This window comes from Hippoglossus hippoglossus, chromosome 17 (genome assembly GCF_009819705.1).
Source record: "Hippoglossus hippoglossus isolate fHipHip1 chromosome 17, fHipHip1.pri, whole genome shotgun sequence".
NCBI lineage: Eukaryota > Metazoa > Chordata > Actinopteri > Pleuronectiformes > Pleuronectidae > Hippoglossus > Hippoglossus hippoglossus.
The window spans coordinates 9,599,984-9,617,207 of NC_047167.1; the positions used below are offsets into that span (position 1 = coordinate 9,599,984).

The window sequence follows — 17,224 nt, forward strand, 5'->3', positions numbered from 1 at the left end:
TTCAGATGGAGCCGGGCCAGAGAGATCTGCTCACAGTGTATCTGGGGCCGTTTCCTCTCATTAGACGTTTATTTTTATCACGTCCGGGAGAGGAGGGAGGTCAGGCCTCTCACAGTCAGAGAGAACACAAGCGAGCTAAATATAGAAAGCCCCAAACCCTGATCTCCACTCTTGGAGAGTAGACTAACTATTTTTGTAAAATGACTGCTCAGCCTGAGAGTCTGTTTTCCTTCTCTGTGTGTGGCCACTCCTCTCCCTCTGACCTTGTTTCTGTGCAGCTGCTGCTGGGAAATCATACAGGAAAAACACTAATTATCACCTATTGTAATAACTGCAGAAATACACAATTAGATGAGACACTTCTGACACTTAAAATAGACGAATAATGGCTATTATTTATTGTTAACATTTGACGAGAATATAAATAGACTTGACTTTTCTCTTGTGAGTTTGTCACAGCTGGAGCTCTTATTGAGGAAGGATCAAATGTCCCTGCAGATCAAACCAGTTGCACTAACTTTCTGTCGACTTCATTTGAATGAATTAAATGACACTGCGTGCTTACACCCCCGGAGGTATTCTTGTTATGTGTGAATATGATACAGACAGTCTGGACATTCCCTGTAGGCATGAATGCCCCTGAAGCCCCCACTCCCCAGGGCACAGCCTCTGCAGTTAATCCCAGTTTGTCATTGTGCAGCAATGTGAGAATCACAGGGGTGGGCGCGCGGGGGGGGGGGGGGGGATGATGGCCAGTGGCTAGCAGGCCAACCGGGCCAGGGTCGCTGACCATGTGCCTCACCATGAAAATCTGTCCTGGCAGTTACAGTGTCAGTGTGTAGGAATGTGCTGATGTGGGGGAGAGGAAGGGGAGGGAGGACCAGCGGGGGTGAGGACGGTGGGTTGTGGGTTGGGGGGGATGGAGCCGGGCAGTGGCACCTCTGCTGCTCCGGTAGACCCAGCAGCTTATAGAAATATATGTTCCTATTTGCAGTCAAAGCAGTGTCATGTTTAATTTACATCATACAGACATAAGAAGAGTTAGGCAGCTTGCTTATCAGGCCCATTTCCAACTTGGAGCTATGCAAATGAAATGCTGAAATTAACATGAAGTCACCATGTACTAGTAAAGTAAAGTTGTAAAACTAATCAGAGTCAGAGTACAAATCTTATACTTTGTTACTTTACTTAAGTACATTTTCCATTTTTTGTATAATAATTTGTGCTTTTACTTTTGAGTACTTCGCCCACTGATTGCTGCACAAGGCAGGTAATACTTGAGCATATACCAAGTATTTCATGTATACTATTGCCGCTACTACTCCAGTTAAGGATCTGAATACTTCTGTCCTCTTTCAGCTTTTATCTGCAAACAGGAAATTCCTCCTTAAAATAGAGTGTATTTCTATAATCCCCATGAGGGATTTATTGCAGCACCATTGTGTGGGACTGTATCGGTGTGAGCTCCATGTGAGAGTGTATTTCATGCTGGATTTTCTCATAATTCTGCAATAGTGTTATCTTAACCTGATATTTACCTTCTCCCTCCCACAATGCACTGAGCTCTGTATTAACCTGAGTCACAATGAGCCAGTATGATACAATGCTGTATACATTATACGCCTCACTTATGATGAAGCGTATATGAGAATATAAAGTGCATCGAGACTTATCAGATCTTGGAATTCTTCTCCCTAATTTACACTGCTCCCGACCTTTGACCCACGATACAACCAGCCGGCAGGCGCTGATGGCGTCATGCAGACCTCAGACTCTTTGCTGGAAGGTCAACGTGGCTTCACAGCGCTTACATCAGCCCGCCGCCAATCTTTAAATAACCTTTTCCCTCCGATCACAACAATGGCACATTACAACACTATTAGACAACCTTTCACACAGTGCACAGTGAAACCTGAGCAGACTCTGGTTAGGAATGAGGGTTTGAATGTATTTCAATCATGCCATTATGTGTTAGTGTTTATTTAACTCACTGTATGTCCTTAAAGGTCTGGAGTTACAGACATGAATTAGTTCTGCCTGTGTGTTCTGTGAGGACAAACAAGTTCACCTCATATTAAACCGGGTTATATTGGATATACTATGGATGTTATGGCACTTTCAGTTTCATCTAACCTTCCATTTTTATACCTGCTTGTCTTGTATTTCAGGAAAACGTTTTTTTAATTTCTGGTTCGGCAGCACCTGGAGAAAAAAACATGTGCTGGGAAAACTTTCCGGACGATTTTCCAGAAACCATGTGACAATAAGGGCACGTTAGTAATACATAAATGAATGCAAAATAGTTTGTATCTTTCTTTTTGCCACTGAGAAGATGTCATGGATCATTAGATTGAGCATTATGAAATATAATCACATGCTCTATCTCACATGAGAAGCTGATCTGGGTTGTGCAACCCAAGGTCAGCCTTTGCCTCCTCTCTTCCCGTGATCATGACTCTGCACTTTCGGAGGGGATTGCCCGCCTCACATCAACCCGGTGACATCACTGACATTCCACTCTGCAGAGATCACCTGCCTGTGGGACACAGTTGGGAGAGGAGAGGAAGGAGGGGGGGGGGGGGGGGGGGGGGGGGGGGGGGGGGGGGGGTGTCTAACCATCTTGCACAAGATTGCATCGCGTGCCAATGCCCTCGTTATAAAATTTTTTTCAAAGTTGTTCCAGTCATGTGCTTTGCTGTAAGCTACACCACTTACTCTGGTCCCGAGTGCAGAGGGCATTAGCAACAACTAGCATGGAAACACCTCATGTAACCCCACACACTGGATTTAACACACTAAACTCTTCTAATGTGAATTTTCTTTGTATTGCAATATGTGAAATTTAGTTAATAAAAGTCCATATTCCCTATTTAACTATGCAGCATGTGTCCAATTGTCACATGCTCCCCCCCCCCCCCCCCCCCCCCCCCCCCCCCCCCCCCCCACACAGGAAGTCAGCTGGTGAAAATGAACACTAAACTCTCCAGCAAATCACTGAGAATTGGTGAAAAGGGAACCTGTGTGGATGAATGAACCTGTTCCTGCTGACCGAGGCAGAAGCTCGTGCAGGGTGAGGATTATTGTTCTCTTCAGCTCAGAGATGGCACCGAGGCCACAGAGGCCAACATGACCCCTGTGATCTGCACGTGACTCCTCTTTTACAACTGCTAAAGGTCAGAATACAGCTCGGCTCTGCTAAAATTTCCAGAATTGGACAAAAAGAAGAAAACACATATAGGTCTGACTCCAAAAATACTTTTTATTGACAGCAATACATATGTGTGTATGTTTTGTATTCAGATTCTTGCAAATAGTTTATGTAAAAAAATGAAACATAAATACACTTAAATATCATTAGAAATAACTTAGAATTGTAACAAAAGAACTATTTTACTTTTGGCAGAAAACCAGCTGGCATAGGAAACACCAAATACACAGAGTGTCTTCACTGGATGTGTAGCCCTTCCCTTTTTAAATTATGACAATAGCAACATCAACATGAACAATTGAAATCAAATAAGTGAAATTGCAAAAAGGTCCAGTGTTTCAACAAGTGCTTTGTTTCTGCAGAGAGAGGCCGAGGCCTTGGTCCACTCAACAGCTCCATGTTCTAGTTTCTCCTCACTGCTCCGACTGGTAACAGAGGCTTTACCAAACAAACACATGGTATACTCCTTCTGCACAGTGTCCAGCTTCACATTAAAAAGCACACAGGCTTTTCTTCTTTTTTTTTTTTTTCAAATCTCGCCATCTCAAAGGCTGACAGACGGAACTTCAAACAGTCCTGTCCAAAGTGGAAGTCCATCCAGCGGCCCTCTTCTTCTTCTTCTTCTTTTAAATACATCCCATGTAGACAGCAGGGTCTTTTATTTCCTCCCCAAAATTTTCTTTCCCCATCAGCAGTGCTTTGGAATTTGATCTCTGGGTGGCACGATGTCCAACAGGGTTCACACCATTTTCCCTGTGCTGGTGAAGTACATGTCCTTTCACAGGTTTGTGCAGCTGGAGGTTCATCGCTCAGGCAGGTTGATGATTGGTACCCACTGGTCCATGCAGCGGCTCTCTCTGCAGAAGCGGTTCACTTTACTCAAAGCGGGGTCCTTCCACGACGTCGAGTGTGGGATCTGAGAATAAGAACAAACAGAGGGGGAATTATTGAAATGCATTTTTATGGTTTCCACCGCACTGATTTCCAAATAATCTCTGTGTGCACAGACAAGGTATCTCCTCCTACACAAAGTCCTCAGGAGTCATATGAGGGAGGAGTCGTGCACATGTTTACTAAATACACAGGAACAAGTACTGACTTGTTGTCCACCCTTGAATTAAGAGTTTCACTCACATGCACAAACCTCCTCATTATGTGTAAAATCATGTCCTGTAGCTACTCAAACATATCGCTTGATGGAAAAGACACTTACAGTGACCAGGACGCAGTGGAGATCCATGGGTTCCCCTCCGGTCTGTTTCCCACCAGCTCCCCCTCCCAGGATCTCTGCCAGGCGCCGGGTGTTGTTGACTCTGAGGATGTTGATGTCGTTCTCGCAGCAAAAAGCCTGGATGAGGGTGAAGTGGATCTGCAGGGCCACGTCTTTCACGTCCTCGTCGTCGGTGGCCAGGATGCACAGAACCACATTGTCAGGGTCTCTGAGGAGGGAAGGAAAAAATAGATACTTTTAGGATCTTGAAGGACATGTATGCATCAAGTTGCTTCAAACACACATACAGGGCAAGACAGTCAGGGATTAGCAGTAGTGAGTAGATACAGTTACTTAAACCAGAACCAGACATATTGTGCATAGGTGAAAGTGTCTTTTTCTGGAGGCTGTGCAAATAGTCAACAATTGTAACTTATTAACTACACATATCGTGCATCAGTAAATAAAAGTAATAAGTAATAAAATCACATATCCTGTCCTAACTCAGACAAACACGCACATAGTTACAAGTACTTATTTTACATACACCATTGAGGTACTTACACGTTGAGAGACTTGGCCGCCTCGTACACACCGACTGTGATGCAGCCCTGCGGCAGAGCCGAGCTGAGGACTTCTTCCAAAGCCTTCGCCACTGAATCCATTCTGCAACACGGGACACGAGAGAAAGTTAACATCGTCCACAGCGAAAATTACTTTCCAGGCTCCGTTTTCCAGGGACTCGTGTCATCAGCCGGACTCCCGGCTAATTACCACCCGGCGCCGGCTCTGTCGCTTCAGCCACAGCTGCCAGATGTGTCCGAGCTTCACCGAGTTAAAAAAAAACAACAACCGGACATTTACCGTTTGGGGTTAAACTCGCGTTGACAGCTGTGTTAAAGTGGGAAATGTTCGCGTTAGAAGCTGCCATGTTGTTTTCGGACACTTTTTGCTCGCTTCGCCCGCAGCGCTGTGTGTGTTAGCTAACCCCCGGGTTGTTACAGCAGGGAGTTAGCCCGTCAAACTTTAAGCTAACTCATCCACCTTCAGCTGCGAGTTGGTTTTTTACACCCGAAAACACGTCGACATCGCCTCCATCGTGCACGAGTCCATGTAACGTCCGCTGCACACGGACACAATCACACACACGTCAACGACCACATGAATCATAAACCATATATTTACCTTTCTTGAGAATAATCTCCGTTTAGCTCCTCAAATGTCATTTTGTACATAAACTCCGGCTCAGAGCTCAGTCACTGGCTTCTCGTCCGCCGCTTGTTATCTCCTCCGCTTGACGCACTTTATTATCTTTGACGCTGCGCTGCGACTGAGAGATAAATCTGGAAAGTTCACATTAAAACGGTCCGGGACAATGACACCCGGCAGCTCATCTGCATGCGCCTGCTGATTGGCGCTATGCTAATGTGGTCGGCGGAGCTCTGCGCCTGGATTGGACAGTAACGCGGTAGTGGGCGTGTCCGCGCGGTCTCCAGGGGGTGGATTACCGTAAGTGCAGCTCGCTGCTGGCCTCTTAACATCTGGATTCACGTGAAGCCACCGCCTGACTGTGACACACTTCATGTTCAACTTGACTTCACTTAACTTTAAATACCCCACAAACCCTGCACATAAATAAACCCTTCTAATGTGGCTGCAGCTGTTTCTTCTCCCTGCAGTGTAACAACAGGCTGGAAACAAACATGCAACATGACACCGTTTAAAGATGTCGCCCACAGTGAGTGGATGTGTAATAATAGAGTCTTTAATAAGGTATGGATGAGGGATGTGACAGAAACTCACCTTCACTGCAGGACAGGACGGACTCAGCTTCCTGGACAACTGCCTGGCAACGGGACGCTGCTCTGGGAAAAGCCGGACATTGATTGGTCCACTGCTGAGCGTGAGAAAAACCTACCGCGTGGGGCCAAATGTCAAACTACAGGAAGGACACATACGTCCAGGCTGTGGTAACACACCTGAAACATTCTTACTGGGAACTAACGGTTATTCATTTTACACCAAACACACCCTCCTCTATTTTACTCACTGTTGTTTCAATCAAGGTTTACATCTGAACATTTATATATTTTTTTCTATATATTGTTGTATATTTCTATTTCTTTATATTCCTTCACCCAAGTACTGCATGCTGCTTATGTGTTGCCTTCTGCTGCTGTCACATTGCAAATTTCCCCATTGTGGGACTAATAAGGGACTTCTTATCTTATCTTATAATACAAAGAGTCAACTTAATACAACACCCCTTTGTGTTATTAATGTTCACTCCAGTATCAAAAGTAACAGCACTTGTTGAGCAGAATGGTATCTTTAATTTGTTATACATATGATATTGGAATATTATCATTCAAGCTGGGCAATAAAACAATATTAATGAATATTTTCTTCTTTAGCAATATAACAAAAGTCCCCTATATGTTGATATGATGCATATGCATTGTGTAAGCACAGTGAGGAGGTATAACACACAATTGATTTGTAAAATGTTTTGCTGTTTATCAAGTGTTTGTCATTCTCTGCTCATAAAGAAGAGTTTAAAACCACAACCTCCCCTCAGGAGCAAAAATCAGTCTTTAAACTTAAAAGAAATAATAATGTGACATTTATCGTGATTATCATCGATATGGACGGATATGAGTATTTTTATCTTGATGTTATTTTTGGCCAAATCGCCCAGCCCTAATCATTACCCCTTAACACATAAGCAGTATTTTAATATGACACATTAAGGTGGAGTTATATTAGCTACTTTATGATTCCTATTTCATATAATCTGATCCAATGTAAAATATGAATCTGCAAAGTAACTGTTGCACACATTGAGCCTCTATTAAATGAAGTGGAGTGGAGGTATAAAGTAGCATGAAATTGGGGCAAACTGCAGCAAAGAAGTACCACATATTGTACCTTAGTATAGTACTGGAGTACATGTACTCAGTTACTGTCCTCCACTGGTGCAGAGGAGGCGGGCAGTCACATGGGTGCCATGAGGGCCTGTGCTATTTTCGATCCCATGCCGGGGAATTCAAGTGTCTCAGCAGCAGAAGGCAAGTGCAGAAATGGCAAGGTTTTAAATTACTTTAACATAGAATGAACTCTTTCTAAATCAACACCATTTTGTGTATAAACATGAATAATCTTAAAAATGACATAAACAATAGCTAACAATGTATTGAGACAGTCATAGTGACAAATAAAGTGAGGAGATAATGAAGTGCCAATGTTAAATTAATACAAAAACCTGCATTTTAGGGAATGTAACTAGAGGGAGGGTACAGTGTCTGGCGTGTAGGTATTTGAGTATATTTACTTTGTGTCTGTATCCAGATGACTAGTCTAACAATGACTGCAGACCTGTTGTACAATTATCTTCTTAACTGGTCTTATGGGATTTTGCTCTATGACACTGCACATTAATAAAGTAGGTTGAAATCAGTTTCCTCACACTGGTGAACAAATCTAGTTGTTGTGCAGGAGCAACGTATTTCACACAACTTTGTTTTTCAAGGAAGCATTTCAAGCTGTCAACGTGACGTCGCTGACATGTTGCACGAATGTACTTCCTGAGTATGTGAAACAGCACTTCTCATTGTTGGGTTTTATTTTTGTCTCCTGGTCATGGTCAGAATCAATTTGTACTGGATTCTTTGTATGCATGACACTGGAAAGTTACACCTAGATGATGAACATGAGAAAAGCTTGGTGTTATCAATTACAAATTATATTGTTATTTAATCATCTGATTCCTTTTGTTGTTTGTTGATATTTATTTGGTTTGTATAATGCTAAAGTTTAAAAGTAAAAGCATACAACTGGCTTAAATGATGAATCAGTTTCAGAGAGGTAAGGTCATATCAATCTCTTGCAGACAGAAGACACAGTTAGTTATAAGGAATGTTGTGCTGCCCCCTGGTGGGTGCAGTCAGGACCCAGTGAGAGAAGTCGCTGCTGCTCACTCAAACACTCTTCATACGTGTGGCTGCCACTGACATATGCTGTTGTTAAATGGAAACGAAAAGTTACAAACTCAAGCTGGATTTATCATACATCACCGACAGACCAGATGGTGAGGGGAAGAGAATCAGAAGAATTTCGCTTTCAATAACCTTCCATGAAAATAAAGACTCTTTGACTTGTTATAGCAGAAAAAGAGCAGGAGTAACTAATAACACTGAGAATTGCATGAATCAATATTAGATTTGTCAATGAGCAGAATACACATCAGGTCCCTGGCACCCAACACATAACAGTAATAGAACATTACTGTTGTTTATGACAGGAAAAGTTGATGGTGTCAGTATTAAAATATGCTGTTCTTTAATTTATATTATGTGTGAACATTTTAAAAATCAAGCTGAATGTACTGACAGTGAGTTCATATTTTATATCACTAAAAGAAATTATTACCATTAGAAGTTTGATAAGTGAAGCTTGTGCTCTGCAGTACATTTTAGCATCTTTAATATCATTGATTGATTTTACAGCATCTAACCAATCTCACCAGCACCGGTTAAAGAGGTGTAAAACGCAGCTTTACACTGGCCAGCACCAAACAGCAGCCAGACAACTAGCTGGTGAACATATAGTTGACTTAGTTAGCAGCCACAGAGCCACATATTTCACTCAGGAATTGATGGAGGCCCAAATAGAGATAACAAATAAGTGGAAGCCAGTGTTATAACATCCTTGAGCTGCAAAAGCCAGTCAGAGAGGTGCCACCTTAAAGTGATGGAGGGGTTTGTTTGTCCTTGTACTGGGAGCTGTGCTGTTTGGGGGAGTGGCACCTGGTAGGGTCTCTCAAGGCAAACTGGTCCCAGGGGAGGGGTCAGAGCTATTCACAAGAACTTGAGTGAAATGGCTATGTAGGAGCTGCAGCACCTCTGAATAGGGAAATGATGCCCCCTCCTGGAGTCAGCCATGAGAGGGGACTCATGAGAGAGGACAGAGTCAACTAGTGTCCAACCTTCTTTCAGTCCTTGGGAGGGATTCAGAAACTCTATAGCTCTGTAGGGCAACTTCATTGCTCCCATGGGCAGTGATAAAGAAGCCTAGAGTGCCTTGATTTGGAGGCTGCCTTGTAATTGGACTTCTGTTCTAGTCAGAGACATAACTAACAGCATGTCATAAGGTTGTGTATAGTGCTGTCTGTGTTTATTGGTTTGTTTTATTTCCATTTTTCCAGTGCTTCAATAGTGTGATGATGTGTGCATCCTCATGCTCTACTGTTTATGCTGCTATTTGATCATGTACAAATTTAACTTATTATTAAAAGCTATTGTTATCTCTTGAATTCGAAGCATTTTAAATAGTACATTTTAATCTAGTCAGTGACCTGTTGATGATCAATTAATGGGTGTTGGTGAGGGGTGAGAAAAAAATGTGTGTTTCACATCCGACAGTTTCGAGGGCCCGTGAAGTGATTATCTGCCTATTTAAATATTTGTAATATTTTAACTGACTATTGAAAATATAGTGTATTTGACTGTAGTATGTGATCAAACTGTGGGTTTTTACAGCGTGTGTGTATGCACATGCAACTAGACAATGTTGAGGTTTTACTAAACATGTGAGCACAACATCTCTCGCCTTGTTTAGCTCAGTACATTTCTCTCATCTGTCCACCAGAGGGGGGTAGATGTCAGATGTTTAGATCACCGAGTCTCGTGTCTGGTCCATTTAACCACGAGGCTTCACAGAGGAACAGGTGTTACTAGGTGCGTCACACGTTTCTATATTTCATTGTGTTTTGATATGAATTGATTTCAGTGTTTTTATGCGTTAATTCCCAAACGGACTTTTATGTTAGAAATGACAGAAGGTCCAAACAAAGGCCGTGTCACTGATCAGAGTGGGGCGATAAGTACATGCTGCTCACACTGGGGGATAAAAAACCAGCTTGTGTAGAACTCCTTTCATTTCATTCATGGTGTCTACACTGCAGACGGGAGGGAGCCAGATGTTAACCAATGTGCCAGATGTTCACAGAGCAGCCCGATGTGCTCTGTGAAAGAGCTGTGATAAGGGGACAGGTGAATGACATATTGAATCCTGCACTATACCCATAATGCTTTGCTTTAATTATGGTAACTAATGTTAAAGATGTTTTGTGGTATTTTTTACTGTGAACTTTATGGTATTTAACTGTAAAAATACAGCAAAGCTTAACAGTGCACTTTATAAAAATAATGTAATACTATTTAGAAATGAGATGTATGAGGGTAATAATAACAATAACAATAACAACAACAATAATACAAATAATAATAAGTAATCTTTATTATGGCAAAATAAGCAAAAATCATTATTAATCTTAAGTGTGATAGATAGATAGATAGATGGATGGATGGATAGATGGACGGACGGACGGACGGACAGACAGACAGACAGACAGACAGACAGACAGACAGACAGACAGACAGACAGACAGATAGATAGATAGATAGATAGATAGATTTCACTGCACAAAGTTGAAATCACTGTATTTCTTGAACTGTCAAGAACATTTTCTCCATCTCACTGTCTGCTTCTCTTTATCCGTCTCTCGACCTTGACCATCTCAAATATCACTGAGCGCCGACAATCCAAACATCATCGCCAGAGAACCTGCCAGGAAGCGACTTTGTGGATGAAAAATCACAATCACGTTTTGTCAAGAGTCACCTGATAAACACGGGGCTGAACTCAACAGGGGGGGGGGGGGGGGTAAAAAAATGCTAACAAATACTCGTGTATCTGACAGTCCGGCCTATAATTTCTCAGGGGACATTCTCCCCATAATGTACTTTTCTTTGCAAATTTAACATGGACCCACCGCTGGGAGAGAAATGGGACAAGGTGTGTGAGCTGAAAGCCTTAAGACTGTGTGACAACCGTGATAAATGCGGCAGGCGCTGACACCGCTATGGAAAAAGACAAAAGATACCTTTGTCTTGTCACAATAATCCTAATCTGTTTGAAGATTGAGCCACATTAGAGAGAGGAGGTGGGGGGGGGGGGAGAAGAGGGATGGAAGCAGAATCGTGGTGAGCAGTGATAAATGTTGCTACATCAGAAACAGGACTCGGTGTGATGTTTCCCTTTAATGGCCTGATTGCTCAATTAATTCTGCCGCCCCTTCTTTGTCGGCCCGCTTTAATGTGGAAGCAGCTATATTTTCTCCCAGATTAGTATAGATACAGGCTGACAAGTCTGCACTGCTCAAGGTATTTGGGAGGTATAATTCATTCATAATGCCACAATGTGCCCCATCTATCATCTCAGGTTTTTCATCCGCTAACTTGCCGCTTGCTCCCTCCTCTCATTCCGAGCTCCTGGCTCTTCTGGGGCGGGTGGAGGGGGTGGAGGTGGAGGAGAGGGACAAACTCGATCATAGACGGTGTGTGTGCGTGTTTTGTATGTGTGTATGCATATATGCGAGTGTGAGGTTGAGGTGTGGAGATAGGAGGTGTGTGTGTGGGTGGGTGTGATTGTGTTTTCTGGGCCGTGTGGGGTGCTGGGGCATGCAAGGTTGTGAGGTCGGCAGCTTCTCTTCTTCTGATGAATTAGCTGGCATATGCACGCGATGAATTACCAGGCAGCGGGAGTCAATTATCCAAAGAAGAAGGGGGGACAAAAAAGAGGAAACATAGACCCTGTGCTGGTGGCCCCAGGGTCCCTTTTCCAATTCAGAGAGTGATTTTCCCAAAATGTGGAGGGGAAGAGAAGAGAAGCAGCCTTGAAGGAGCGAGAGTGGGATGATGAGGAGTTGGGGGGGGGGTAAAAAAAAAAAAAAGAGAGAGAGAGAATGAATGAAGCTATGTATATGTGTCCCCCCTCATCGCACCCTCCTCATCCTTTTCTCCCTCTCTCTCCCTCCTATCAAATACAGAAGGGAAAGCGTGGAGTGAAAATGCAAAAGGCTATTATCAGGCCTTCAGAGTGCACCAGTGCCACTTATGATGGATGAGTGTGGGATTTAAAAAGGCCTCCTGTCAAACACCGAGCGTTTCCCCTGCGTAACCGGCCCTCTCGTTTTCCCTCACTCGTCCTTTATATCAAAACCATATCAGGTCCTGGATGAAAAGGGCCTATAAGTGGAAGACATTTGTAATATATTGAAGCGGGTGTAAACGCACACACACACACACACACACACACACACACACACACACACACACACACACACACACACACACACACACACACACACACACACACACACACACAAACACACAGTCACAGTGTCCCCTGCTGTTTTAGCCATTTCATTTCTCACCTCTTTTCGGAGGGGAGAGGGAAAGATGGAGTGTTTGCGGTTTGTAATATTTCAGAGAACATAAAGGTAGATAGTGGTCACATCATGAGCTGTCTGTGGGACGCTGGTCCGGAGAGGCTCTGAGATCATTAGGAGGAATCACAGTGGGATTGGATTGTTACTTTCGCCAAGGAGGTCATGTTTTCATTGCCATTTGTTTGTTTGTTTATTTGTCTGTTAGTTAAGCAGCATTACACCAAAACTTCTGGATCATAGGAAAGTTGGTAAAAGGATTGTGCTCAGGGAAGAAATCATTAGATTTAGGTGTGGATCAGGATCGTAGTGGGACAGATCCAGGATTCTCTTTTCCCTTTCTTTAACATTGCGATATATTTAAAGATTTTCTCCAATTTCCCTGAGAATAATTTCAAAAATCAAGCACATTAAAGGAACTGATATTTATGGGTGTGTGCACTTTGGTGAGTCTTGGTGGAGGAACACGCTCTATGAGTGTTATTTAAGTTTGTGAATGTGTTTTAGTGACGGAAGAGGAAAGTTGGCAAACACATATTTTTAATTTAGTGTGTCAGGAAGGAACAAAAGAAAATTCCTGCTTTGTGCAGCATCGAGGAAACAACTTCAAGCCATTCTGCTTCGATTGGCTCTTCGATTCTAAATATGTCTTCCATGGACATAAATCCAAATCTCTGGATGAACCTGACCACAAGTGTTTATCTTTCGCAGAGTTGCACTTGATAGACCAATTTAATCCCAATAGTTGGACTTGTAGTGTAACCAAACTGCTTTAAGACCATAAGAGAAAAGAGGATAATATAAACTCACAGTGGGCACGCAGAGCCAGAAGTCATTAACAGTTTTAAATCCTTAACTTTACGACTGCCAAAAGGAAAAACACAATACCATTAACAAAAGGTTCTTAAGTTATAAGAACGAGTGCAGATGCAGAGTAGAGTTATAATAAGAGTCAAAGCTGGGAGAAAGTTCCTAGTGAGATGGAAAAGAGGGATATAAGAATAAAACAAAAGACAATTATATCCCCGAGGTTTAGCTGGCACCATGAGTGGCCTCAGAGAGCGTAACACTTGAAATGAACCATTCACGCAAGTTTAGAAAATGTAAAGCACAACACAATGACACAGACATTTATAGGAACGTGTTGGTTTCTGCTAATTACAAAAGAGAAAATAACGTGTACATCTATTGTACGATCGCATACGGATGTGGGCCACTTAAGGCAATGATGTGGCACTTCTGGCCTTCTTGTGGCCCAGTCAATTTGGATGTGAGCCTAAAGTCGCCCACTTGTAAATCAGGAAATGTGTCTTAAATATCCCAAAATAAATGTGGGACTTCTTTGGCAAGCGTGGTGCTCTAGGCAAGGTGTAGTCTGGATGTGAACGTAAAGTGGCCCATGTAGTAAATGGTGATTATGGCCCAAATAGCACAAAACAAATCCGGGCCACCTTTGGCCCCTTTGGATGACATGCGGTATAACTATGGCTTATTTGTGGCCCAGATCTGGCAAACAGACTCTGTGGGTCAAATCTGGGCCAAACAAGTTTGCCATGTGGGTTACGATCAATATGTTAAATGTTTAAATTAAAATAAAGTGAAAAGATGTTGTATTTCTCTATAAACTTACAATCCTGAAGAATTACTTGTAAGCAAGAGTGTCCTGACTTTAGAGGTTTGGTCGTGTTTGTATTCTGTTTTATCTTTAGACATTTCTCTCTTTCTACTCAAACTGATCTCAGTCCAGTTTACCTGGAGGTGTGTCTCCGCTACTCGCTACTGTCACAGTTCTCCTCTGGGACTATCAGCCCCTTCACTTCCTCTATTACCCCCTCACACACCCTTACATCCTCCTACACACACACTCTCTCACACACACATCACCTCCCTTCCCCGCGGCGACATGCGCTCCACAATGGAGAACAGAGTGGTTTGGGAAATGATGGCCATTTATAACTGCCTGACGCCATTTCCCAACCCACACACAAGCACGCACGCACGCACGCACACACACACACACACACACACACACACACACACACACACACACACACACACACACACACACACACACACACACAGAGAGACAGAGTTTGGTGCTGGGGAATGAAGAGAATTGAGACAAAGGGAGAAGGCACCCTTCTCCTGATTAATGCCACAAACACATTAACACTGAACTGCAAAAGAGTCGCATCACATCCAAACAGTGTTTCTGAGATGACTGTGGGGTGCTGTGTGTGTGTGTGTGTGTGTGTGTGTGTGTGTGTGTGTGTGTGTGTGTGTGTGTGTGTGTGTGTGTGTGTGTGTGTGTGTGTGTGTGTGTGTGTGTGTGTCTGTAACCGGACACAAATATGGTTTCACACTATTATGATCTACAGGTGAGGGTCATGTGACCACAATATGAAAATATATCCTTAGAAAGGAAATGCTTTCAACACATTTGTTTGATCCAAGAGATAAACACAATGCATTTTGGTGAGTAAAACAGGAAGCAGTATGTATGACATCATTAAAGTATATTGACTTTAGTATAATCAATATACTCAACTGTAATAACAATTTACTTTTATGTGTTGGACATCATCTCCAAATATTCTATCCATAAAATCTTGACAACAGGCCGCTCCTCACTATCCGTACTAGCTGGCTCATTGTGGTTAATTTCTTTTTGTCCACTTCTGTTCCACTCTTCCTGTTTCTGGGATGTGGATGTAAGACGTGTGAGTATGTAGTGCGTTTATGTTAATTAGGACAACTTCTTTATAAACACTGGTTATTACACGGATGTTGGTTGTGTGCATACACGTGTATTTCTGCATGTGTGAGTGTGTGGGTTTGATGCCGCGGCCTGTCACTGCGCTGGATGGGCTGTCACTTTCTTAATTGCCTGAGCGTGACCCCGCCCCGCTCCGCTCACCTGGCTAATTACGGCGTCTCTCCAGCCAAAAGATTGAAATGAATTCAGCTCCATTCAGGCTTCATCGGCATGAGAAGGGAGGTTACTGACATTGTCACGATATCGTACAGGACAGCAGGTTTGTCCTTCCGCGGATATTTTACATCCCCGGGAGTTTCATCCCTGCCTCGAAAACAAACGCTGACGATAAAGGACATGTTCTGTCACACTGATGAAACGATCTGGTGTCATAATTCAATGATTAATTTATGAACGCTATGAACAGTAAAATGAAACATTATCTACAAAAAAAAAATCTACATAAACCACTTTAACTTTGCACATTTGAAGAATGGAAGCAGAAAGGTGACAAACCCTTTGATTAAATCTGAAATTTCTAAAATAAAAGTCATAAAAACTTACATTCAATGACAATCACTAAACTAAACTGAACTCAGGCTTGAACATCGAAAACTAAAGGATGTGAGAAATCGGGCAGATTCAACTGAATCAGATCGGCGCCATGCAAATGAAATGCTAATGTGATGCTAATGAGCAGAGGGAGGGAGGGGGTGAGTGTCAGGTAGGAGGTAAAGTTTGGTTAGAGAGCGAGCTGGCGAGACATCCGGCAAATGGGCAACGCTTGGGTGAGCAGTGAGCGGGCTACCCATGATGCCTCGATGAGAGAGGGAACATTAGGCCATAGAAAGAGAGATGGAGAGATGAAAAGGCCCCGTGGGCTAATGAATGCTGATTAATTCTCAAATTACATTTTACAACTTCATTGTTTCTTTTTCGCTGGTGCACATTTTCCATCAAAACCATGGTTGTGTCTGTTAAATCACGTGTATTCTTTGTCATTCATTTATTCTGTGCTGATTTGTTCTTAGGTTTAACTGTGGTCGTACAGCAACGACTACTCAGAAAAGTAAATCCTCACCTTCCACAGAAGTGACTTTTTTCTTTTCCCCTCTCAGGACTCTTTTATTCCTTTGCAGGTTTTACGGTGTTTTAAATAAGGGACTTGTTAATTTGGTGTTTGGTTATTTTTCCAACATATATTTCAGGTCTGTTTAATTCCTGGAAATGTTCCCCTCCTGTATTGATCCTCTAAAGTTTCTTGTTTCTAAGAGTCGGTTTTAAGGCAGGTTCGAAAGTCCTCTGGGGTAAATTTCTTCACTTTCATATTATTCATATATTGAGATATGGACTTGAGACAAAGGTCCCTTGTCTGAGTTAAACCTCAGGACATGTTATATGTTCTGAACCTCAGCTGCGAGGCCAAGAGATTGAGAAACACATTCAGATTTGCAAGTTACCTACATCCCTCCCTACAGTTCTGGGGTATTGGAAATTAACCTTAATTAGTATTATAAGTACTGCACATCCGCATACATTTACATACTTTTACTTAAGTAAGAATGTCAAAACAAGACCTTCTCTAGTACTTACGTATTTTTACTGTAAGGTGTTGGATCCCAGGAAGAATAACTGCTGCAATTCTGTAGTTAATGGGGTTTCTACTAAAGTAAAGTAAAGTAAAGTAAAGTAAAGTAAAGTAAAGTAAAGTAATTAAGTTAACAATCCAAATACCTTCTCCACTGCTGGACTTCCACCAGTTAC

At 42.6% G+C, this 17,224-nt stretch overlaps 1 protein-coding gene across 1 annotated transcript; it reads right to left on the reverse strand.

Annotated features, from left to right (window-relative positions):
• Nucleotides 1-3,235: 3,235 nt before the first annotated feature.
• Nucleotides 3,236-5,762, reverse strand: gadd45aa (growth arrest and DNA-damage-inducible, alpha, a). The gene is made up of 4 exons (XM_034614395.1): nt 5,604-5,762; nt 4,983-5,084; nt 4,422-4,647; nt 3,236-4,124 (listed from the first exon to the last, which is right to left on the reverse strand). The coding sequence occupies exons 1-4, from the start codon at nt 5,651-5,653 to the stop codon at nt 4,011-4,013; spliced, it is 492 nt and encodes a 163-aa protein (XP_034470286.1). The 5' UTR covers nt 5,654-5,762; the 3' UTR covers nt 3,236-4,010.
• Nucleotides 5,763-17,224: the final 11,462 nt, after the last annotated feature.

Bases quoted from the DNA above. Each gene is read 5' to 3' on its own strand.
- gadd45aa (XM_034614395.1), bottom strand. From the start codon at position 5,653: ATGTACAAAATGACATTTGAGGAGCTAAACGGAGATTATTCTCAAGAA. The intron at 5,085-5,603 runs GTAAATATATGG...CCCGTGTTGCAG, and splicing joins GGAGATTATTCTCAAGAAAG to AATGGATTCAGTGGCGAAGG. The intron at 4,648-4,982 runs GTAAGTACCTCA...TTCCCTCCTCAG, and splicing joins GCGGCCAAGTCTCTCAACGT to AGACCCTGACAATGTGGTTC.